This window comes from Eulemur rufifrons, chromosome 5 (genome assembly GCF_041146395.1).
Source record: "Eulemur rufifrons isolate Redbay chromosome 5, OSU_ERuf_1, whole genome shotgun sequence".
NCBI lineage: Eukaryota > Metazoa > Chordata > Mammalia > Primates > Lemuridae > Eulemur > Eulemur rufifrons.
Window position 1 is genome coordinate 30,571,078 of NC_090987.1, and position 24,318 is coordinate 30,595,395.

General features: G+C 38.8%; 1 protein-coding gene across 2 annotated transcripts in view; it reads right to left on the reverse strand.

Annotated features, from left to right (window-relative positions):
* GALNT1 (polypeptide N-acetylgalactosaminyltransferase 1) overlaps positions 1-24,318 on the reverse strand; it is a 93,950-nt gene that overhangs the window by 23,501 nt on the left and 46,131 nt on the right. For both annotated transcript variants that reach the window (XM_069468110.1, XM_069468109.1), the window contains exons 3-4: positions 15,291-15,465; positions 4,600-4,766 (exon numbers count right to left, since the gene is read on the reverse strand). In XM_069468110.1, coding sequence (XP_069324211.1) covers positions 4,600-4,766; positions 15,291-15,465 — 342 coding nt within the window. The remainder of the gene's footprint in view (positions 1-4,599; positions 4,767-15,290; positions 15,466-24,318) is intronic.

The following is a 24,318-nucleotide window of genomic DNA, read 5'->3' on the forward strand; positions in this document are numbered from 1 at the left end:
CTCACAACCACCCTATGAGGTTAAGTATTATTGTGCATACTTTAAAAATGAAAATCTAAGGCTCAGAATATTACATGAATTCGATCAAGGTGATACAGCTTGTCAAGGGGTGGATCTAAGATTCAAATCCAGGTCTGCCTAACTTCAAAGCCCATCTTTTTATCCACAGCAAGAAAATCCTAGAAGGCAATTCTAGAGAGAACAATTTAGGACTATGGAAGCACCTATCAGACACAAATTTAAAATACTTTATGTCCAGAATTTGATAGACTCTCCTGTGGTAGGATATGAGATATATTCTAGTACCTTAGATCAGTCAAGGTTGGGTGTGTCATAAACAATGTGTCTCCCAACAAATTTTCCAAAAAATATTAGATGGTTTAAAATGTTTCTTAAGAACCAAAGCAATCTGATCCCCACATCTCATGTCTCCAAAAGCTAAAAGACTGCCTTGTCTATGAACAAAATAAAAAATGCATGATTCTGTGGTCTAGTAACTCAAAAAACTTACTATTCTACAAATTTTCTTGGCATATCTGTTTGACATCTTTGTAGCTTTCATGCAATAAGGCTAAGAAATAGGTGGCTTCCTATCAGTTGATATAGAATTATGGACTTGGGGCTGGGTGGGGGATTAGGGACTACCTATTTAAGCCTCATTTTACAAAAATGAAACCATGAGTTAAATGACTGGTTATAACCTACTATTTAATCTAAAAACAACGGAAAATCTTGTTTATTAAAGTATCTTTACAACGACTGGCCTATAAATGGAACCCTAACCATCTCCTGGAGTGTGAGGTTGTCATAGAGTGTGAATGTCTGGGAAAATTCACTGTTCACAGCAACATCTGAGAAATATTAGCCAGAACTCTAAAGAGTGGCAGGGAAGAGCAAGGAATTTAGAGTCTAATAAATCTGACTCCTAATTGCTACTAAATATAAACCTTTGCTTCCTTTTGTATAAAATGAGAAAAACAATAGTCATCTCAGATTAGAAACATTACATAAATTCTAAGTCTTAAGATAACTTTCTGAGATGATGATTACATAACTTCTGACATAAACTAGGCATTCATCCAGACTCTGACTTCACTACAGATCCTGTAACAGTAAAGTTGCGTCAGAAGCAATCAGAAGTGAAGCACACAGCAGTTAAGAGGTCAAGCCCTCGATTTATACAGAGTCTGGGTACTCCTCTACCACACTAAGCCTCATTTTCCTCATCAATAAAACAGAGATAATTATAGCACCTACTTCATTCTTCTTTAATAAACAGAGTCACTCAGCAGGTTAACTGTGAAATCAAGTATCCTGAGGCCATGAGCAGACTATACAATCTAGTTAGGAAGTCTGCACAGAGAAGGAGTAAATGTGAAGATTAAAGGACTGGTAGATGATTCATTCATTCATCCATGCATTCATTCATTCAATAAATTCTACATTGTCTGGTGTATAATAGGCACTGTGGGCACTGAGGAGACAATGGTAAGCAAACAGCCCTGATGGGCATATAGTCTATTGGGTGAAGGCAGACATTAAACAGACAAGTAAATAATTAAAACTCTGGTTAGAGCTATGCAGGAGTAAAGAGTGTTCTGAGATGTTTTCAGAGGGACATGACACGTTTGTGGAGGTCAAGGAAGGCTCCTAAATAACTCACGCTTGAGATGAACTTGGAAGGTTGTCATCTAGGCTGAGGAGACGGTGGAAAAGATGTTCCCTACAGAACCATGTTCTGGGGAGGAAGGGACAGCACCAGTACAAGCAGAGGCCCTGAGATAGGAAGGAGGATGATACTTTCAACAAACCAAAGAGGACAACTGTGGACAAAGGGCAGAAGTATGGGAATGGGGTGGGTGGGAAACAGTTCAAGATGTGACTGGAGATGCCAGATGGCGTCAGGTCCTGCAGGGCTTAGAGGAGGGTTTTACTCAGAAAAGTGACATGATCAGATCTGCATGCTTCTAAAAAGCTCACTCTGCATGCAGCATGGTGAACAGATGGAAAGGGGTAAGAGAGTATGTGGGGAGATTAGTTAGGCTAGTTAGTCTATTTCAGCAGTCCAGGTGAGAAATGATGGTGCCTTGGATGTGTCTCATGAATAGGAAAAAGCAGATTTAAAGAGTTACATAAAAGTAAAGAGCTTGTTCTGGTTTCTGAACCCAAAAATTACCACGTAAACAATGGAGCCAAAGAGAATTACATTAGATGATTCTCAACCTGGATAGCAAGAATGTAATTATAACCACAAAAACCAATTCCTAGTGGTTCCCAGATATTAGAAATGGTGACCCAGATATTTGAGGCTTTCCCCGCAGAAAGATAAAGGAGAACCAGATCCCTGGTCTCAGACTCTGGGGTAGCACTCAGGGACCTTGCCTAGTGACTAAGAGTCTCAGGTGAAGCAGTGAAGCAGATACCTGCCCACACCAGTTTTCTCTCACAAATTTATGCAGGTTGGGGTATTAAGCAAGGCCTACATGAGGGAAGAGAAAGAGCTGGTATAAGTGAGTTTCCTTGTCATCTATTGTGAGTCCATGCATCTTTCTAATTAGGCCATATCCTACAAAAATTTATTATTCTACACAGCCTTCTCAGGCATTCACAGAATGAGGGGAAGAAATGGAAAAATAATTCATTTCATCTCAGGATAAACATCTCTCCTGGAGGAATATTTAATTTAGTAAATATCAACATATAAGAAAACCAAGCACAAGTCACTTGCAGGATAAATGTGTTTGTGTTTGTGTGTGTGTGTGTGTGTGTGTGTGTGTATGTATTTTTTTTTTTTTTTGAGACAGAGTCTCACTCTGTTGCCTGGACTAGAGTGCCGTGGTGTCAGCCCAGCTCACAGCAACTGCAAACTCCTGGGCTCAAGCAATCCTGCTGCCTCAGCCTTCCGAGTAGCTGGGACTACAGGCATGCACCACCATGCCTGGCTAATTTCTTCTATATATTTTTAGTTGTCCAGCTAATTTCTTTCTATTTTTAGTAGAGACACGGTCTCACTCTTGCTCAGTTTGGTTTCAAACTCCTGAGCTCAAGCAATCCTCTCGCCTTGGCCTCCCAGAGTGCTAGAATTACAGGCGTGAGCCACCACGCCCAGCCAAATGTTTGCATATATTGTTCCTTATATTAACTTCAGTTAATTTTCTTAAAGACAGATTAGCTCCTAGCAAACAAATTATCCAGGTGAGGTTTACATTTCTATTGCCAACAGTAATTATTTCCTTTTAAGTGTGGCATTCTTAATTTATAACAGCTCTCATTCATTTTGACATTTAATTATACTATGTATTATATTATTTAAATTTCTTGTGTGATTATAAACTGTCTCTTTAATTAGATTAAGAAGGTAAGATATAAGGTGCTTGAGAAGGTAGGAGTATAACTTATTCTTCATTTGCACCAGTACAATCTGGCAAAATAACAAGACTTAAATTGTTACTAATACAAAAATTACTCCCAATAATCAATATATGATGTGAATAAACTTAATTACTGTTAAATGCACATATTTAGTTGGGGGGCGTAGGAAGGAGAAGGTGTAATGCTTGACTAAATCATCTTAGCAGATGCAACGAGAGAATAGGCAAAAAAGATGAAGGTTCTAATAAAATGATACACCATGAAGTTTAAGGCTGGTAATGGAAGGAAAATCAGTAGGGAACTATTTTCTTGGCTCCTTCCAAATTTTTCTCATGTGGACATAGGAACACTGGGAGAACACACACACCAATGATTCATAAATAGACGTGCTGTGAATAAGAAACCTGGGAAATATTGGGCATCTGAGTTTAACAAGTTACTAATGGATTAAGCAGAGCCTTTTATATAGCATTTTGCAATGTGAAATCTCTAGGAAGGATTCAGAATAAATACTGTTGGTCAAGGCACCTTTAATTACTATATCCTTTCCCTAAAGAGTGTTTCATAAAACAGATTGGGATATTCTAAGTTTGTGAAAACTTCTGAGATTCTTTTAGGATATTTGGGCCAGAGTCACTGTAGAGATTTATCATAAGATGAGAATCACATTATTAATATATATCACCTTCTCATCCTTCCTGATCTTTATATGTACCTAGTTAGAGATCATTCCTGAAACTTAGACATGGACAAAATAGGGAAACCTAAGACAACTCTGGAGAAGGAAGGCTCACCCATCTAAGGCGCCACTTTCCTGTCAAAGATACTTCCTACTACGCATGGAACCAAATTTCTCCATTCATGGACGTAAGTAGGCTCCAGTCTCTCTCTACTGACCTAGGGCTGCTGCTTCCCACAGAGGAAATCCTAAGAAAATGATGTGGGTTTTGTCACTATTCTGCATAATTGTTTACATTACAGAGCATTATTTCTTTTTAAAAACAAGACTAAGATGCAACATAAATTAAATGTTAATTAAAGTAATACTTTAAGTTTCACAAGGGTGTACTTTTTTGCATATGTGAATGAGTCCAAATGTCATAAATATTTTTGGGATAAATTAGAAGTCTGTATAAAGTTGTTAGGTTAAAAATTATAGCAACTAGTTTTTTAACCATCAGTGACAAAAGGTGTAGCATATGACTGGCATTAAAATTTAAAATTTACCTCTTTCACTGGCATCATCTACTAGAACAATTTCTTCTATCATGTGTCTTGGAGAGCGATTAATGACACTATGGACAGTTCGCAGAAGTGTGCTCCAAGCCTCATTGTGGAAAACAATCACCACACTTGTTGTAGGAAGATTATCTGGATACACCTTTGTTTTACACCTAGAGACAAAGCAAATGCCTTTATAAAAAGTGACTGTTAAGATTGCATAATAAATGAATCTGGACTAGAAGGGGGTGACAGAACAATAAAAGCAGTTTGCTCTAGTGGTGGGACTCTTGGTACCTTTTCAAATATTTAAGTTTTGGTTAATGTTACATGTTTAATAAATAGTATCTATTTAAAGTTACATATTTAGATTAAAATTATTTTGAAGATGTCATTTATAATCTTAAAATGAGGCACCTGTTCCTGATGAATGTTTTCAGTTGATTTATTTTAATAGAGAATGAGCTAAGGCTATATTATCAATACCAAACTGAATGTATTTCAAGAATCCAATTAGACAAAAAATCAGGACCACTGGAGTTTGCTCAGTGTAAAAACCTAAACAAGGAAGAGAAATAATATTTACTGAGTATCTATTAGGTATCAGGCTCTTAATCTTCCTAGTCACTCGGTAAGGCAGATACCTGGAGCCACGTTTCGCAGAGGAGAAACTGAGCACAGAGACAGTGAGGGGGCAGCAGGGCTGGAGCGAGGACTCCACAGCCCACATCCTGCTGACTGGACTCTGGCTGCTGCTGCCTCCACTGGTAAATATCACCATGCATCTCGCTTAGTAAAGCCTATTTATGCCTAAACATGCAATCATCAGAAAGACCAAACACACCCAAAATCAATGTATTAGTTGTAGGTTTCTAGCACTTTGTTAGACAACATGGTGTCTTCTTTCAACCTTGTTAGCTAGATGAAACTCCTAGACAACAATTAGAGAATGGTAACAGCAGTAAGTAACCAGATCAGGGGATGTATTTTATACCATAAACCCCCTAAAGAAGTGCATACATAACTCTCTTAGGTATCCCCATTGTAACAGCTGCTCCAGCCTCCACTTTCTTCCCTTTCCTACTCTCTCTCAAGCTCTCAAACCCTTTGCTCTAGATTACACCTACTATTAACAGGTACCAACAAAATACCAACAAAACCCTTCTTCTGAAGCTGCTAAAACAACCCTTGTTACTGAACACTCTATCCTAGCTGGTTGGCAGTTGAAAAAAAAGGAAAAGGGAAGAAAAAAAGATGACAGGGTAAAGGGATCGAAAGAGGGAGAAATGGAAGGAGAGGTCACTGTAGCCCTTGTCCCTTCTCTTTCCCAGGAAAAAAGGTTAAGAACACAGCTTCCATTGTCCTTCCTTTTATCCCACTGCAGCCCCTCCCATCCTCTCTGCCACTCCCAAGACCCCCTTTCACAGCAGGGTCTCCATCTCCCATTACCAGTAACCTCACTATCTATCCACTGATCCATAAGACCTCAGCCTCATCTCCACCTCATGGTCCACTCCCCTCTCACCCTATGCTCGCTCCAAGAACCACAAGAAGGCCCGCACAGCCTGCCTCCCTCTCTGCAGCTCCCTCCCTCTGAGTCTGAGTGTCTGAGCTAAAGAGGTGGGGCCCAAAAGACTAGTTAGTTGCCTAGGCTACAGGGAAAAAAAAAATGTGACCTTAATCATTCCTAATAATATTTCTGAAAATAGTTTCCCATCAAAATTCTGTTATAAATGTTATAAGTGGTGGCTAGATTATTTATCTATATAATTAGTGCTAAGCTTCAGGTACATCCTAGGTGAGCAAGCCAAGACACTCTGTTTTTATGGGAGGATGCATCCTGAATGCCTGACTCACAGACTACTGGAACGAGACTGAGAAGTCAGGAACGGCCTGTGCATGGGTAAAAGTGGGACAAAAAAAGACCTTCTTATGTCATTTAGTTGAATCATGTTATATACAATCTCTTTTTTCCAAGTTAATCCTACTTATTATAGTAGAATTGGGAAGCAGAAAACAGCCAGGGTGACTATGTAGCTGCTAGCTTACTAAAACAACAAAGACAATAAACTCAAGTGAGACATCGAAAAGGATTAGGCAAAATGTACAGTGTACCAACAGTATTGACTGCCATGCCTGTGGCCAGGAAGTAGCAAGGAAGATAGAAAAATGTGGAGACAGCAGGTCCTGTGGAAAGACGTGATAAGCCAGATTCTTGGATGATATATTGAAGAATTAAGTTCTAAAACGGTATGAAAAGGAAGACAGATCACAAGAACACTAGAAATAAATGGGATGGAAAATCAGAGAAGCAAATATTAGGATCCAGAAGAATAGATGACAAAAAGGAAATTTCTAAATCAAACAGCTAATCATTCAGAGAATGTAACACATTCATAAAGGATAATATTCTCTCAAAGCAAATCAGAAAATATAGAGAAAATATGCAAAAATCATAACTAAGCTCAGGACAGATACGCGCGCGCGCACACCCACACACACACACACACACACACACACACACACGCACCCTACCTGGAAGAGCCATTAAGCACTTGAGAGGAACCAAAGAGCCTTTCGGCATTCTAGCTACGATTTTCCAATCATGAAACCACCTGTCCACGGGGGTTAGGTGGGTGTCTGTAGGACACGGGGCTGAGGATGAGCAGAAAGGCCACAGGCAATGTTTAGGAAGCAGCTTTTTTCCACCTGTCCCAACTGAGTCTTTTATCCTCAGTTATGAAAACTAGCCAGTGCACATTTATGCTAAGTGAAAAAAGTTGCATACAGGTTTAACAGCAAGGTTTGGCTTAGGAAGAGAGAGAAGTCTTAACCTTTTTATTGAAATACTTACGTACAAAAAGTTGACAAATCATAAGTGTACAGCTGAATGAATTTCCACAAAGTGAATGCCTCAAATTGTCAGCACCCAGGTGAAGAATATTCCCAACACCCCTTTGTGTCTCCCTCCCAAGGTAACCACTCTATTAGATTTCTAGCATTACAGATGAGTTCTGCCTGTTTTTTTAACCTTATTTAAAGAGAATAACGTAAAGCAGTAGTTCTCAAACTTTTTGACTTATAACGCCCTTTAGAGCAATCCAAAGAGCTTTTGTGGGTTACAGCTATTGATGTTTACTACTTGAGGTTAGGAGTTTGAGACTAGTCTGAGCAAGAACATGACCTTGTCTCTACTAAAAATAGAAAAATTAGCCGTGCCTGTAGTCCCAGCTACTCAACACGCTGAGGCAGGAGGATGGCTTGAGCCCAAGAGTTTGAGGCTGCAGTGAGCTATGATGATGCCACTGCACTCTAGCCTGGGCTATAGAGCAAGACTCTGTCCCAAAAATCAATCAATTAATCAAACAAAAACCCCCAAGAATTTTAAAAACACAGGAATACACAAACATGTATTACATCAGTTATCAGAAGTGACTCATCACTGTCATGTAGTGAGCCAATTATCAATTTATTGCCTCTTAGCTCCAAATATACCTTTCATTACCTGCTCTGTGAAAATGGAGCTGGCCCCTATTCAGCATTTCTCCTTTGCAGCAGGCATGATGCATACATAAGCTTTGCCAGTAGAGGGTGCTGCAGGGACACTGCAGGAGGAAGAAACTTCCCTTCCTGGTTCTGGTGTGCTTGCATTTGTTTTCTTCTTCCTCCTACTGTGTGGCTGCCAGTGGAGTGTGGAGGACACCCAGAGCATTTACCCACTGAATTTCAACAGCACCCCACAGGCAGATTCTTAGTGAGTCTCCCAGAGAGATACCCCCAGCAGAAGGCTACCCAGGTTTGCCTACCTGCACCATGGAAAAATGGTTCCTGTTTGCCAATTCTGGCTCTGATTTCCTGCCCAAATGCAAACCAAAGTGTGTTTCCTGCTTGTTAGGCCTGCCTACCAGTCCGCACTCCGAAAGGTACTGTGCACGAACTCTGACCAGGGGTAACCAGCATACTTTTCCACCATCAATCCAGTAAACTGCAAATCAGACCCCTCCAATGAGGTCTGAATCCCAACCCTAGGGAAGGGGCTCCCTTCCAAGGTTTTTCCTTCCCTTAGCCAGGCCATGCTCAAAGGGAATCCACAAACTGGAAGTGTACTCTGGATACACAAAGGCAGAGCCCCAAGAGAAGTCCTCTCTTCAGATCTGAAGAATGAGAAAGAGCTATGCTAAAGGTCAGAGAGAATAAACTCCTTCCCCCTCCCACCCCACTTCCCTCCTCTCCTCCCCTAGGAAGTTTGAGCAGGACTAGATGGGGGTGGGATGTGTGTAGAGAGGTCAGAATTACCAGGGCAATTTTTTATATCTTTAGTTTTCAGTTTGATCGAAGTTATACAGGTACATAGCTTAAAGAATCAAACAACTCTCCAAAGCTTGTTTTAAAAAACTCAGCTGTTCCCTCATTTCTCTGCCATTTCTCCCCTCCCATAAAGCAACCACTTTTAATACTTTCACCTGTTTCCTTTGGTATCTACCATCATCATTCTAAGTCCTACGTTTGTATACTTACTTCCTCACTTTTTTCTATTTCTAGGTATCACATATTGACCTCCTACTACAGAATATGAAGATTTATTTCACTCCTACCCTGTCCCAACACATACACTTCCTAGTCCTCAGTCTCCCAACGTAGTTACATACTAAGTTTGGTTACATCATTATTTAATGTTTCTATCAGGCCTATGTAAAATGCTGTTCATAGCTTAGTTGTATATTATAAATAAGTTTCCTTTTCAGCACAACATTGCCCCTCCACTTCACCCTGGGTTGTTTTTCCTTTTTCTTAGTTTCCTGTGTGTTTGCCATGAATTTCAAACCCAGAGAGCACATCCTGAGAAAGGATGAGTGGAGATGAGCAGGTTTTTCAAATTAAACCATCACTATCATAGTGACCTGGAGGTGATGAAAATCCCTGGTTTGTAAACAATGAATGAAAATACAAGTGGTTTCATTTATGTCCTTATGTACAACACTAACTAAAAGATAGGCTACATATTGAACACTTTTTATAAATGATTTAAAGGATTACTGAATAAATTGTGATTCAGGAAATTCACTACGATAGTCTGAGAGTTAGCTTGAATTGAGTCCCCGCCTTCATGCGCAGTTTACAGTAGGGTTCCTGTTCCTATGGGAACCTAATGTCGGCCGCTGATCTGACAGGAAGCAGAGCTTATGTGGTGATGCCAGCGATGGGGAGCGGCCGTAAATACAGATGAGGCTTCGGAGCCTCACTTGCTCGCCCTGCCGCTCGCCTCCTGTAGTGCGGCCTGGTTCCTAACAGGCCATGGACCAATACTGGTCTGTGGCCAGGGGGGTTGGGGACCACAGATCTACACAACTTCCAGCTCCAAAAGGGTGGCACAGAGGCAAGCTGACTTCACTCCTCAGCACAGAAAACCAAAAACAAATATACAGCGCTGAGATCTACCATCAACCTTGCTAAACACTTACACTGGCTAAGTGATAAGATAGGCAAGGCCACCTACACCTGGAAGTTTGTGTTTATGTGTGTCTATGTGTAAAGATTTTAAATCATTAATTCTATTTACTCAATAGTTATAGTACTATTATATTTTCCATTTTTCTCTGGTGTCGGTTTTACTAAGGTATATTTTTCTAGGAACTGGTAATTTCAATCTACATTTTTAAATTAATTGAGATGTCACTTGTAATATTCACTTATTTTTAATTTTAATTTTTTAATTTTTTTTTTAAGGCTGGTCAAGTAAAGCAGCAATTTTTATTTTATTGTGATAAGACTTAACCTGAGGTCTACCCTCTTAATAGGCTTTTATGTGCACAATGCAGTACTGTTATCTACGGGCACAACGTTGTACAGCAGATCTCTAGATCTTGCATAACTGAAACTTGAGGCCCACTGATCCACAACTCCCCTTTTGTCCTCTGCCCCCAGATCCTGGCAATGATCATTTTACTCCCTGCCTCTGAATTTGACTATTTTAGATACCTCATATAATCTACTTATATTCTTTAAAATGTCTGCAGGATGTGTGGAAATGCCTTGTTTTTCGCTTCTGCGATTTAGGAAAGCATTTTTCAATTTTGTTAACTCTTTCCAAAGAATTTTCAGCTCTGTTGAGCCTCTATATTCTGTTTGTATTCTATGAATTTCTCCTCTTTGCAATACATTATCTTTTAAGGTCTGGATCTGTAATGATGTTACCTTTTTCATTCCTATATGGATCTGTAACTCTTGTATGTTCTTGATTGGTCAATTTTATCAGTTTTTTTCAATGAACCGACATTTGGCTTTCCTCTTCCTCTATTGTTAATTATTATTTCCTAAGCTTCCAATCTTTAAGTTTCCATTCTTACATTTGACCTCTTTAATTTGCTGTTATTTTTCTAATTTCTTAACATGGTTAGTTCACTGATTTTCTATCTTCCTTTTTATAAAGTTATATGCATTTAAAGCTATATGTTTTCATTAAGCATGGAATTAGCTATATTCCACAAGTTTTGATGTGCAGTATTTGCATTATCAACTACAATAAAATATTTTCTTCCTCAATGCACTTAATGCCTGCTTAATGAGAGTTACTAAAAGAGAAAACAGACAAATGAGACATATAATGGACCTGTCCAGCCATGATGCACACTATGGGCCAGATTTCATACCTTTACTACCACAAACACACAATTTATTTGACTTCAAGGATATTGGTACAAGATGCCTTTAGATCTACCTACCAGTCCACATGAAAGAGAGGGAACTGAGGAACACATTCAAATGATACCACAAGTGATACAGTCAGCAAAATGCAGGTTGGGGAAAGACATAAGATACTCTACCTGCATTCTTCAAATAATAAACTGTAAGGAAAAAAGAAGATGGAGAAGGAACCTACCGAGTAAGAGAGACTTAAGAGACATATCCACCCGCTGCAATGTATAGACCTTAGTTTGATCTTGATACCTACACTACAAAAAAAGAAATATACGATATAACAAGAGAAGTTTGAATACTAACTGGGTATTTCATGGTATTAAGGGATCACTGCTTATATTTTTTAGGTGTAAAAATGGTACAATTTTTCTCTTTCTTTTTTTTATGAGTTTTTATCTTCCAGAGATAAATACTGAAATATTTAGAAATGTTATGTCTTTGCCTGGGGCTGAAGAATCTGCTTCTAATCTTACTTATCTAGTTGTTCACAAAAGGCCACAAACCTCGTAGGTTTCTCCATAGTGATGTTCCTATTGTGTCAGCTGCCTTACCCTGGAGCAAATGATCCCAGTCAGAGTAAAAGACCAAAGTGGAAGCCACAGCCTAATCTTGAAAGTGATACTCTATCACTTGTACTGTGTTCTACTGCTCAAACACACCAACCCTCATGCAACACGGAAAGAGACTATACAGAGGTGTGAATACCAGGAGGCAGAGCCTGGTTGGGGACATGGTAGAGGGTGAATGACTGCATTGAAACAAAACTGAAGGAAGTATTGAAGCTAGGTGGTGAATACATGAGGATTTATTATATTATAATCTTTATTTTTATATACATTTGAAATTTTCCATAGTAAGAAGTCTTTCAGAAGTTTTTTTTTCCTTAAAAAAAGGATATCAGCACAGAGATGGAGCAAGAAGGTATAAAAAGGCTACTCAGTGGTGGTAGTGATTCTGCTTCCCCTGACCATTGGCCAGAAGGACTGCCCAGGCCTAGCAGCAGCCTGCACAAAGGTGGACTGTGTCAAGTCTGAGGAGTCCTTGTTAAGCCTGAATTTTGGTGCACATTTGCATCACACCATTTAAAGACTGTTCTTAATATCATGAAATTATTTGATGTTCAAAAGCTGGTGACTTATCATGCACTTAAAAGCTACTCATTAATAAAAGTATCTTTAATAAGTACATAAAAGACAAAAAGATAGAAATACTTAATGAAACATGTTGAGAGTGGTGATGTACCCAGGGGAGTTATTAAAATTACAAAACCAATTCTACCCGAAACAGTAACAGTTGAGGCTCTTAAAGTAAGTGTAAGGTTGTTGATAATACAGACATTTTAACTGTAGACTTTGAAAAGTCTGTAGCGTTCTTCAATAATGCTTAAATTGTTTAGAAAAGTAAACAGTTTGTGAAAAGTCAAGATTACAGTTAAGCTCTCTTGACCAATGTCCACTTAACCAATTTGCTGGACAAAAAGATACTCTCCCTCCTCTTGGTTTAATTTTTACATGCATAATATTCAACAGTTACCTTATTATGACTTATTCACAGCTATGCTGTGTTGTAAACTATGATTACTTTTGTCTTCTCTGAGCAACTTTTTAAGGTTTTCCCTAGAGATAATGCTTGTTTAATTTTTTCTCACTTGTGCTTTTCTATGTATTTACTACTAATTCAACCCTAAACTTCCCATCGGTTGTCGTCATCTCCTCTAAGGACATTCAGCTATACCAGGTGTAACTTCAATGACATCTTCAAGTCTCTCCTGACACTTTGTGACCAGCACCTGTCTTGGCTGTTGCCTCTGTGCCTATACAATTCTCAGTCAGGGACTCCCTTCACCATCCTCTGGCGACTCTGGCCACCTCTCACACATGTTGGCTCTCCTGTTTCTACATTCTACGTCCTTCTTGCCCTGGGTTTATTTAAATCCGCATTTGATGGAGCACAATCTCTAGTAAATTCCACAGAATGGATGTTTGGTAGTTCAGTGCTTTGAGACCGTGTGTGTACAAACACATCCTTATTAAACCTGTGCACTTGATTGTGAGTTTGGCTCGATATAGCATTTTAGGTTGAAAATTATTTTCCTTTAAAATTTTGCTTCTTTGTTTCTAGAGTTGCTGTTGAGAAGTTTGAAGACATTCTGATTAATAATCCTTTGACTGTGACCTGCTTTTGCCTCTTAAGAAACCTGTAGGGGATTTTTTTCCCTTGAGGGTTGGGATCCCCAGTGTTCTGAAATCCACAATGCCTTGGGGTGTGCTCTATTTTCATCTATTGTTCTAAAAACTTGGTGGGCTCTTTCAATCTGAAAACTTGTGCAGTCTAGTTATAGGAAATTTTGTGAGTACATTCTCTCTTCCCCTTTATATATTTTTTTGAGACTTGCATCATTCAAATATTAGACTCCTCATTGTCACTTCAATTTTCATGTAATGTTACTATAGTCCATCTCTTTGGTCCTTTTTTTATGAAAGATTTCCCCCCAACCTGCATTTTTTGCTTTTTTTTTTTTTCCAATTTCCAAAAGCTCTTTCTGGCTCTGTCAGTGTATCTTTGAATAGTATCCTATTCCCATTTTATGGCTGTATTATGTTTTCTATTTTGCTGAGGTTATTAGTTACTTCTCTTTAAGTTTTCTTTTTCCTTAATAGTCTTTGCTTCCTCCAAGTTGCTTTCCTCTCTGTTTTGGACTTTACTGTTTATGTTTGATGATTTCCTGTGATGTCTAGTATTCCTTGTCTACCTGTTTGTTATTAGGAGTGGAAGACTAAAAGGCTGAATACGAGCTCTGAAACACAAGTGGGGCTTACTGACTATGAGTTTCTATAAGGGTGCAGGTTGTGCCATTAAGTTGGAAACTTTACAAAGTCAGTGTCTGTAGGTTTTCTTCTCTAGGGCTAGTCCAATTCTGCTGAGAAAGATCCTCCAGGCAAGAGGTAAGCCTGGCTGCCAGCATTAATGGGAGCCATACAGGGCAAGGTGGCTGGGGGTCCCAGCAGCAGAAGGTACATGTCCACTTAATCCACCTGTTTCCTGTATAGTTCCCTTGCTTTTGACTGGGTCTGTTGTACTCTAGTCTGGACACTTGTATTACCTCCTTCTTATGGAGCAACTAGACCTCTTATATTGCTGATAGGAGTGTAAACTGGTATAAACATTTTGGGAAAATGTTTGGCAGCACATGCTAAAGCTATATAAATGTAAAACCTACTCCTTTCCCTAACACATACCAAACAGAAATGGGACCACCTTAAGTCCTCCAAAAGATATGTACAAGAATGTCACAACAGCTTTATTGATAATAGTAAAAAAGTAGAAACAACCCAAATGTTTATCAATATATAAATAAACTATAATATATTCATATAACAAAGCACTGTACTGCAATGGAAAAGAATGAACTTCTGGCCATATGCAACAATATAAATTTCAAAGACACAAAAGAACATATAATGTGTAGAACCATTTTAAAAAGTTCAAAAAAGACAAAACTAATCTAAGTTTAGAGAGATCAAAACAATGGTTATCTCTGGGAGTGGGAGTACTGACTGGAAAGGAACATAGGGAACTTTGGGGTGATAGAAATGTTCTATGTCTTGATTTGGATGATGGTCACATAGGTATATACACATGTACAAATTCAGTAAGCCAAGGAATGTGTACTTCACTGTTTCAAGTTACACACAACTTGAATATTTTTGTAAAAAGTTGAGTGGGTAAAATATTGTGGTAATAAAGAACTTTAAAATTCCCTACTAATCCATTAAAATAGATGATTATGTTCCAATGCCTAAAATACATAGTTCTAATGATGAGTAGTAGCTTGAGGCATTATTTTTATCAGCATTTAATTATTTTTTAAGCTGGATAAGTAGTGACTTAGTGATACAACATTCACTTCAAGAACAATCAGCACCAAAGTGCAATTTACTGGGAATTCAGAACACACTTTTCATTCAAACACTATCAAGACCATACTAGGTACTTACCCTTCTAACCTAACATCTGGCAAAGATCTGTTGAGGGCAATCATCTCACTCGCCATTAAATTGAACTGATTGATTTTAAACATCTCTTTCATCTTTTCTTGATCCTCTTTAGGAATGACAACTGGTTTCCCCATTTCTCCAGGACCTTCATGAGGCTTTTGTACTGGCTCTAGAACTAAGAATAAGGAGGAAACTTAACATTAATTTCATAGCAATTGATTCATGTTTCTGTTTAATAGCACTTGCATTTAAATTGTGCCTTCAACAACCAGAACCATTTCTGAGCCCGCCCTCTCCAGGTCTGTTAATTCCTCTGAGGGGTTGCCCTGTCCTCTACCTGCACGCCAGGGCCCCGACTCAAGACCTCCTCACCTCTCTCACTCACCTGAGTCACTGCATAGTGTTGGTGCTCCCATTTCAAATATTGCTGTCACATTAACTTTCCCTAAAGCACAGCCTTCATTTCTATTCCCATGGTCTCCTAGAGTGCAACCTCTTTTTTTTCTTGCTCTGTTGCACAGGCTAGAGTGCAACGGCATCATCATAGCTCACTGTAACCTGGGGTCAGGTGATCCTCCTGCCTTAGCCTTCCAAGTAGCTGGGACTACAGGCTATTTTTCTATTTTTAGTAGAGATGGGGTCTCACTCTTGGCTCAGGCTGGTCTCAAACTCCTGACCTCAAGTGATCCTCCAGCCTTGGCCTCCCAGAATGCTAGGATTACAGGTGTGAGCCACTGCACCTGGCCTGAAAGTTGAGTCCAACCTCTTTAATTGGAATTTAACCTAACTTTCCAAACTTATCACTCGCTGGGCTTTTCCCACGGTACTTCATCGTTCAGTCAAACAGCCATTCCCCATATCCCTTTCCAACCTGCCCCACCTTCTCTGGCTTCCACGCCTCTGCTGACACAGTCCCCCCTTGATGTCCCCTTCCCACTCCTATCTTGGCAACACCAAACCCCTTTATGTTGTCTTTCCAGGCCAACAAAAATGGCTTCTATTGCCCGCAGCTTTCTGCAATTTCTCTATAATGATTATTTACTACTCTTAACTATCACATCATTTCATATAGGGGTCTTATGCCTCTAATCAATTACTATCTCTTATTATAATGATTACAAAACCTGTCTATGTTACCTCCTTTCCCCCACTAGATTACAATCTCTTTTTGCCTCGGATATGTGTGATTCATTCAAACTTCTGTGGAGTTTAGCACAGTGACTTATGGGAGCTTTATAACTATACACTGAATTAACATGTGAGTGAAAATGCTATTCAAAATAAGCCATGATGAAAATCCTTGACTTGATGATAGTCATTATAATAAGATTTATGCAATAGCAGACATTATAATAAACTTCATGATTTATTATAGCATCATGAAAGATAATTCTAATCAAAAATAACGTTATCTCTTAATATATACATAAAAAGAGTAATATGTCAGATCAGCACTTCTCAAACCTTGTTTCTTATTATATGCTTTTGAGATGTTAATAAGTGTTCTAAGAAAAACAGGTTCTGGGATATTTGTAAAATGCTGTTAAACTTCTGACCTAAAAGGGATGGACAGAGAATGGGGTGAGGCCAAGAATGGGAAGGAAATGTTTTGTACTTTGTTTATTTTGAAAGCTGAAAAGTTTTATTCTCTTGTAGATTGTTTTTTAGGCATCCTCAGAATGTCTCTGCAAAAATGACAGCAGCAAGGCAGCAGAAAAGCCATCTCCTTTGAGTCAAGCTTCACCTGCCCAAGAACAGCACTGGTTGGTACAGCTGACCTGTAGGATGACTGTTTCAGATGGTGGTCCAAAGGAACCTACCCATATCAGAGCTGAAGAATATGAAATTATTCACTGTGTCCTCAACAGTTCTTCCCAGAATATAAAAATCTATTTCAGAGAACTATGAAGAAAAAATAGTGTACAATGAATTTCCCCTGTTCTCAGAACAATCTGTGATTTTCAGGAGGGACAAAATAGTAGAAAATAACTTTTAAAATGACAGAAAATTCCAGTAACATAGTTTTTAAAAACAAGTTCTGCTTGATGTTTGCCAAGTAGGTAAGCTCTTTTGATAAAAGAGTTGGCAGAATTTTTAAAGAATTCTCAATGACAAAAATTCTAAACAAGTGTAGTAAGAGCTATAATAGAAGTACAAAAGTATAATGGCCCATATAAAATAAGCTTTTAAAGCTTTAAAAATCATAAATTACAAAACTCTTAGAGTCATTGCTACTTACTTGTCTCTGAAAATAAAGAACAATTAATAGATTTTGAGATTGGTACTTTCAGGGGTCAACAGGAAACATCAGAGTTCTGAAGGTGACTATGATCTTTTGCAGATGGCACAGATAATAATGAGTAGGTGGGAGACATCTAGTGGCCCTGATGATAAATATCCTTCTGTTACTTGTGCCCTATTTTAGTATAAGGAGATGATGCTTTACAGAAAAGTTAAAATAGAAAAATTCTCATGCTGTGCAGTTTTAAAATGCAGTGTACTAAGTTACACATGTATCATCTATAATGGGCTTTTGTGGGGAATGTGGGGGAAGATCCTGAATCCAATCAAGCCTCTGGACCTAACTACCAACTCACAGGAAATACGGGGGATGGAGGGACACAATAAACACCATTAAAGGGGTGCAAATCCTGACTGTGAGAAACTGGAAAAGAGAAATAACCCAATTTCTTCTTCAAAAACAACCACCAAAACAGGTGGGTGGAGGACAAAGAGAAAGATGTGTCCATGCCACAAGAGTAGCCATGAGTTGACAACTCTTAAAGCCAGAAGATGGGTACACAGGACTTTCATTTTCTATTCTTTCTACTTTTGTTTATGTCTCAAATTTTCCATTGGGGAGGAGAGGCATAAAGGAGGTCTCAAGAAATTATTACTCTAAGTACTACAAAGTATAAACTCAATTGCTTATTGCATAAGAAACTATACGACCAGAAACTGAAAAGTTGAGATCTTAAGGACAGACAAAAATGGACCACATATACAATCCTGCTGATAGAACATTTTACAAACTTCATCATCATCTGATATTTATTAATAAAATCTGAAAATCTAGTATAGTGCCCACATTATATACTCCAACTTACTGGTATATATGAAATTTCAGAGCCACATTTAAAATTGCCATTAATCAAAAGTTAAATAACTATATTGAGAAATTGTAATATTGTGAAGAATTAAATGGGTTACTAAACTTATTTTCCTTGGTAAAGAGACCTGGATGAAATGTATATGGTTAGTGAATATGTTTTTACTACCAATGCACTTACAGTATCAGAAAACAACCAACAAAAAAGATGGTAAGCATTAGCTTTCAGGTACTCTACGTACCAGTCTTTTATGTAAATTGAAAGTGAGTTCAGTGAAATTTTTGATTGAAGGTAACTCAAATGTGTCTGTATGCCATTTCATGAACTGAAAAAAAATGTCTTCACATAAAATTTTACATGCAGTGGCCAGTGGCTCACGCCAGTAATCCTAGCACTCTGGGAGGCTGAGGCGGGGAGGGTTGCTTGAGTGAAAGAGTTCAAGACCAGCCTGACCAAGAGTGAGACCCCGTCTCTACTAAAAATAGAAAAAAAATAGCTGGGCAACTAAAAATAGAAAAAATTAGCCAGGTGTGGTGGTATGCATCTGTAGTCCCAGCTACTGGGGAGGCTGAGGCAGAAGGATTGCTTGAGCCCAAGGAGTTTGAGGTTGTCGTGAGCTAGGCTGACACCACAGTACTCTAGCCCGGGCAATAGAACGAAATTCTGTATTGAAAAAGAAAAAATTTTACATGCAGATCATTTGTAAGAATCAAAACCAACTTTGACACGGGAGAAAGGTGTTGTTCCAAAGCATTATGTGAGAACAAAGATTTTATTATATACTTCAGTTAAGCTTCATTTACATGATAATGTAGACAAGTATAATGTTTTAGAATACCTATTTACCAAGACAACTACAGGTTCACTCTTAAAGCCTCCAAGTAAGAGGCTTTAAGAGTGAACAAACATAGAATACAAATCAACATAGAATACCTTGAGTATACTTTAAGACATCTTTCAAATTTCTAATTTGTATTTCTCTCATGGAAGTAGAATAAAGAGAAGTAAAGTTATATGACTCCACTGTGGGGGAAAAAATACTAATAAAAGGCTAAAATTTTTTCTCCTAAACTATTTTCTAATCTGACTATACAATACCATCTTTACTGTCTTTATACACTATATTTCACTATTCTAAACTATTTCTTTCCACATTTTAACAACTCAAGTTGGGATGTGGCTTACAATACCTGGAATGTTTATGCTTTCATGGTGGTATATAAAGTAAGTCTTCTATGAACAATAGAAAGCATGTAAGATGCAATGACATACAGCATATCACCTGATTTTTTTAAACATCAAAATATCATCTAGTCTGGTTGGCTCCTGAGAGGTCAGACATGGCCTGTGGACACGGACATGAACATGGACATAGTAAAATGGAACTGCCAGATTATAAACAACGGAAGAAGGAACACCACTGGAAACGGTCTGAGAGAAGCTGCTGCATGAGGGCTAGGGGGTCTACAGGGCACGTAAGATGCATCAAGTAATTTAGATAGAATTTATCCCTAGAGTACAGTGTCCATGTTCTTTTTCAATGTATTCTCCTTAAAGAACCATGAAAAATGCTTTTTACATTAAAGTTTTAAAATTTCAAAAACCAAACTATTATCTATAACTAAATTAACTGGTAACTCTCTGCTTCTTCAACATCCTTGTCAGTTTTAATACTTGTTCCAATTTCATGTTCAATTTAGTCATACTGTGTTCCATATATAAAATTCAACACTTAAAAAAACTATAGCAGCATTTCTGAAAGCCTTTACTAGTAACATTTTTAAGTTGTTAATCATTGGAAGCTTTTTCTATAAGCTATACTTCTCCAAGGCTTCCTAAATTTTGACAGTTGAAATAATTCCAGCGTAAGTACATGAAAAGTTGAATCATCAACATTTTAATGATCTGAAAATCAAGTACAGTGCTGGCATGAAGGATTAATTCCTTCTTGAAATTGCATCTGCAAAAATATTGAATATTCTATACAACATCCAAATCTATAAATTGGATAAATGAGCTAATTCTGGAAAGCAGAATAGTAAAAATATTCCCAGGCCATAGCCCATACCACCCTTGTTTTTTCGAGGAAGACCAATCTGACTCTAGCAACAGAAGAATTCTGCTATTTTCAGATAGCCTGGAGTATAAAATATAAGTATAAAACTATAAATATAGAACTACTCAGGAAAACAAAACAAACCCTTCTGCAATCACCAAAGTCTGGCCCAGTATTACTTGAAGCAGGCAAGTAACAAGTAAACAGAAGAATCCTAGAAAACTGTTAAATATCAACAACAATCCTATAAGAGGTCTTCAGCATTATCATAAGGATAATCAATCCATTCTACTTAAATTTAGGACACCTTTATTCACAACATAAAGACCAGAATTTGGTAAATTTCACTAAATCGGTACCGTGAAGTACAATGTTCAGAAATAAGTTCCTTACCATATTGAAACAATTACTCTGGAGTGTCATACATGCTCGTTGCTTTTTTGCTTTTTGGTTTTCAAATGCCATAGAAAATGAAGATCCTGGATGTCCTATGTGTTCTAGCAAGAGAGAGTCACGAAATGTACATGCTAATTCTACTATTTAGTCTACATCCTCGGTGCCATCCTCCCTCCCCAGCCTCATTAGTAAAAGCTCTCTTCAGAGGCTCTGATGCAACTTGGGACCTCTCAGCAACCACTGCACCAAAACTTCACATCGGAGATTTTTCAAACTGTTCTTGCTTATTAGCATCAACTGTCCCTCCTCCCCTCTCCCTGCAACCCCCGAAGGCTACAGGAGTATTTGAAAAAGGCTGCTCTAAAGCCCCTCCTCAGGTCTCTCCCCTTAGCTACGTGCTCCCCCTCTGGCTTCTGGCTCAGCCCTTGTCTCACTCTCCCACTGCAGACTCTTTCTCAATCTGTCCCCCTGGACGCCGTGACACCCTCAGGCTACTATAAAGCCTCTTCCTTGTCTGGTCTCACAACACACAGGCCCCGTGTACAGATTTAACTGAAATCCAGCCCTCCTCCAGAGCCCACCAACCTCAACCTTTTCTGCGAAAATTGTTCTTTCCCCTGTTCTCCAGAGGCAATGATGCTATCTCGAACCTCCACACTGTTACTTTCAGACCATTTCTCCTTTACTCTGTACTTCCGTACTTTGTACAAAACCTACTCCCTTTCTTTGAAACTCATGCCACCAGTGGTTTTCAAAACTGTATAACCTTAGAATCCTCTTTGAGGATAATCCTTTTCTAGTGGTTTTGATACCATATCGTCTCATCTGCTGAGAATTTGTTCTTTCAAGTATTCCTCCTTTCCCCTATATTCTAAACCTCTGCCTCAGCATATATAAATAATATACACACAGAAAACCAACTCCTGCTCCATTCCTTTAACTGTTGCGGAACCCACTTCCCTTCATGCAGAAGCTTCCTAAAGAATAAGCCACATCTCTATTAATTTACCAGGACATGGAGCCTATTGGCCTCCACGGTTACCACTCCCTGAAATGGCACTGGCCAGGGTCACCATCCCATCACCAAACATATCAGAAACATTTCATTTTAGGTAAAATCTCCAAACAAACATCTCTCTTGGGCTTCAGTGACCCACTCCCTCTGTCTTCTCCTTCTACCTTGGACTTCCAGAGAAGCTTTCTCTTCCTTTAGTGACCCCCCAGGATAGCCTCTCTAACAGTGAGTCTGTCTCTTCTAACTGCACACACGCTCCCCATACAGCCTCATATACAGACACGGCTTTAACTCCCACCTCTGTCCTCCACCTTGACCATGCTCTACCACAGAACATCTCTACAAGCGCCTCACAGTTAAATATTCCAAACCCAACTCCACCCACCCACCTTTCCATCAAAGCTGTTCCTCCTCTGGGGGCTGCTATTTCCTATCAGCTCTTCCAACCAGGGAGAGCTGAGAAGATACTGTGAGGAAGTTGCTGCAGCCAAGTATCAGCTTGAGCAGGTATTTGTTAGTTTGACAAGGGAGGGGAAGACCTTCCAGGCCAAGGAAAGAAGCATGTGCAAGATAAGCAGGTGAGAGAACAGAGCTGATGGATGGGAGAATGTGAGGCCACTTGAGACTTTTTCTCTTACTCCCTACATTCAGTGGCTCCCCAGGTTACGTAAATTCCACCACCTAAATAGTTTTCATATATGTATTCGTTCCCTCTCCACCTCCAGTGTCATTTCAGTGTAGGCCCCAAGTACTTTTCCAAATTTTCACAACAGCCTCAAACTCTCTGCTACCTGCCTCTTTCTTTTCCTGGCCATCAGCCACATGACCACCAAAGCTTTCTTCTTAAAGTCCAGGTCCAATAGGGCCTTCCTCACTCGTGTAAAGTCCTTCAGTGACACACCATTGCCTACAGGATGAAGTCCACAATCCTTAGCATGCCATAAAAAGCCTTCTGTGATGCAGCCTCTGCCGGCCTCCCAAGCCTCATTCCAAGCTCCTGCCTCATGTTCTCCCATCCATCAACTCTGTTCTCTCACCTGCTTATCTTGCACATGCTTCTTTCCTTTGCCTGGAAGGTCTTCCCCTCCCTTATCAAACTAACAAAAAACCTGCTCAAGCTGATACTCAGCTGCAGCAGACTTCCTCACGCTATCTTCTCAGACACCCCAAGGCAGTCCCCGCCTTTCTGCTCCTGTGCACATCTCTAGAGTGGTATTTATTACATTGGTATTTAATAATATTCTTTCTCCTCCATTAGATTATGAGTTCCCCGAACGGAAGAATTCTGCCTTATTTTTCCATTCAACTGTGTATCACCAGCACCTAGCACACTGCCCAGCACATACTAGAGTTAAAAAACACTCATCAAGTGAATCTTCACATGCTACGGTTCCTATTCATTCTTACTTTCAAGCCTTTGCATTTAAGGTGGTACACCATGAGCTTACTATACATGGCAATGGATTAAGGTAGGGTGAAGGGAAAGTTAATCCATTCTATTTGGTAAAAAAATACTCAAGTTGCTGAGTGGTGAATGGTCATACTTACTCTTTGATTTAAATTTAGACAGGGAATACAGCTCTAGTAACAGTTAAGGAGGCAGCGTTTTGTTACCCAACAAAGTTAAAAAGCAGCAGAGCCATAAAGTAAATATTATGCAAATTAATAGGCTGATTTTGGATAAAAATGTATTTTATTAAAACTTATGGGAAAAGTGAAAATTTAAAAGTTATGAGTTAGCCTAGGTATTACTAGAATCTAGTGTTAGCAACTGAGCCTAACTTTAGGCAAATTTCCCAAGAAGAAATAAACAGAACCAGTTATATAAGCCCACATATAAAAATTACAGTTAAGTAGGCATATTTGCCGACATAAACCAATAATTTTTTATTGTAAATTTTGGGGGACCAAGTGCCCTTCTCATTATAAAAGTGCAAAAAATTTAAATGTGGCTATATTCTTTTAAAAATTTATGTTTAAAGAGTAATTATTGGTATATAATTCCTAAAATCGTGGAATTGCTATACAGCCATGTATTCCATAACTAATCACAGAGAGTTCAGAGCCCAGAACAGCTGCATTACTGACTCATGTAATGCAGTCACTTTCATTATGGTTAAAAAATAATAATAATAATTTTTAAAAAGGCAGCATTTGATGAATGAGAGGAGCTTAAACCTGCATTTTCCAATGTCCCTTGCCAAAAATATCAGTACTACCTAACTAGGTCCTTTATATTTGTATGTTTTCTTTCTTTCATTTGTTCTTTTTTTTTTTTTGAGACAGAGTCTCGCTCTATCCCCCTGAGTAGAGTGCAATGGCATGATCCTAGCTCACTGCAACCTCAAACTCCTGGGCTCAGGTGATCCTCCTACCTCAGCCTCCTGAGTACTGGGACTGCAGGCATATTCCACTACACCTGGCTGATTTTTTCTATTTTTGGTAGAGATG